This window comes from Haplochromis burtoni, unplaced genomic scaffold (genome assembly GCF_018398535.1).
Source record: "Haplochromis burtoni strain Fernald_Lab_line unplaced genomic scaffold, NCSU_Asbu1 Contig_4928, whole genome shotgun sequence".
In the NCBI taxonomy this organism is placed as follows: Eukaryota; Metazoa; Chordata; class Actinopteri; order Cichliformes; family Cichlidae; genus Haplochromis; species Haplochromis burtoni.
In genome coordinates, this window is record NW_024587289.1 from 842 (window position 1) to 2,904 (window position 2,063).

At 42.9% G+C, this 2,063-nt stretch overlaps 1 protein-coding gene across 1 annotated transcript; it reads right to left on the bottom strand.

The window, feature by feature from the left end:
• Window positions 1–601: 601 nt before the first annotated feature.
• On the bottom strand, window positions 602–1,608 carry LOC102312636 (ferritin, middle subunit; the record flags this gene model as incomplete). Its single annotated transcript, XM_005953617.2, has 3 exons — window positions 602–1,013; window positions 1,118–1,243; window positions 1,423–1,608. Coding segments are annotated over 3 exons (468 nt in total), but the record flags the coding sequence as incomplete, so codon positions are not given.
• Between the last annotated feature and the right edge of the window lie 455 nt (window positions 1,609–2,063).

Consider the following 2,063-nt stretch of genomic DNA (forward strand, 5'->3'; position numbering starts at 1 on the left):
GTTCAAAGATGGTCGCTCACAGTGGACATAGATGGCTTCTTTCACTCCTCTTTCAAACCATCACCTGTCTTTACACAGGTGGCTTTCATTTCTCCTGGAAACATTTTAGTAGAGCATGGTTACTTTTACTGGGTAGTTAAAATTCTCTCCATTCTTAAGTATGAACTTAAGGTCAGTGGTTACTGTATCTTGATACAGATGATCTTTTTTTCCAGACCGCTTTAAAGAAAATTACATGAGCTCAAGTTTACTGTAGATCAAAAGTCCAAGTCTGGCTTTTCAGTCCCAGCTGTGTTTCATCTGACCAGAAAAAAGATTCTCAAACACTCATTGCTTTTGCAGCCCTACCTGTCAGAATTCAACCAGCAACTTTTAAGTAAAAGCACAATCACAAGTAATAAAGTCTCATTGCTTTCAGCCATGCAACTGCAGGTCTGCACTGAGGTGGAAGTGTACCAAAATGTTGTCAGCAAGTGTCAGTTAACATGACTTCACTATGCAAAACTCCAAGTAACACTCACATTCTGATTTAAACACTTATTTGTACCCAAAGTCACTGAAGTGATTCGTGACTGAGTCACAGATGCAGACAGACCAAAGATCCAGCTCAAAAGGTTTATTCAGATGAACAGATCAGAAACATTTCCAAATGTCAGACAGCTTAGAAGCAGAGCCATACCCTGATAACATCCATCGCTCCATGTGACATTTCACACAAAACACCACAACATACAAGAACTGATGCCAGCTTTAAAGTGAGGAAATCAGGAAAGAAATCAGCTGGAGCAGAAGTGAGTTTACTTCAAAGCCTGTGTTGTTAACATGCTGACTCCAGGCTCACTTCTACGTCTCAGCATTTAGCTCTTGTCACCCAGAGTGTGCTTGTCAAACAGGTACTCTGCCATCTTGTTGTTGTGGGCATCCATGCGGGTGAGGTTAGTGATGTGGTCACCCAGCTTCTTGATGGACTTCACCTGCTCATCCAGGTAGTGGCTCTCCAGGAAGTCACACAGCTGGGAAAACAAACTACAGTTAACATTTGATGATTTGTCAAACATAGACAGCATGAACTAGTTCAGTCTTTAACCCCAAACTCTTCCCTCCAACTCCCACTTACATGAGGGTCATTATGCTGAGAAGCCAGCTTGTGCAGGTCCAGCAGAGCCTGGTTGACATTCTTCTCCAGCTGCAGAGCACACTGCATGGCCTCCAGCCCGCTGCCCCACTCGTCACGCTCTGGTTTCTGCACAACAAACAATTCTGTTAGAGACCGAACACTTGTTTTAAGCTCTGTGTACACATTACACACTAATGCAACAACAGGAAGAGAACAAGTGTCATAACACTGCTCATTAATCCCAGTTTCTGTGTCAGAGACACAGTCAGGTATGTCACAGCAGGACTGGTTCAGTTTGTACACACCTTGATGTCCTGGAGTAAGACGCGACCTCCTCTCTTGTTCTGGAAGGACAGCAGCTTGTCAGCGTGCTCCCTCTCCTCATGGCTGTTCTCCTTGAAGAAGTGGGAGAAGCCTGGCAGGGCCACATCATCACGGTCAAAGTAGAAGGCCTGCCAAATCAGACACAGGTTATTAGTACACAGCACCAATTATTCTGCAAATACAGCATCGTGACAAACAGTTATGGAGACAGACATGATTCATGATGGACAATTCAGCTGGTTTAGACCGAGGTAACTGCTGAAATAGAGACTAAGACCCCACTCTGCTGCTAGTTCAACAATTCAAACTTGACACCCACCAACACAGAATCTTGCACTGTGCAGGGTTGCTGCAAGTATGAGTGGAGCAGCAAATGCTCTCCAGGTCTGTTGTCCATTAAACATACAATTAACTGAGAAAAATATATAACTGTCAAAACATCTGTTGAAATTTCATGATTCAGTTTCACATTGTGACCTTTAAACTTTCACCTAAGAGCACAAGTCAATATCTAACACTGTTAAAAAATAAGCTGTCATTTGTTAAAAAGCTGCATTAACACAATACATCTTAGTGTGCCACAATTACATCCCTGTTCTAGCTGAGCCATTTAACCTTAATA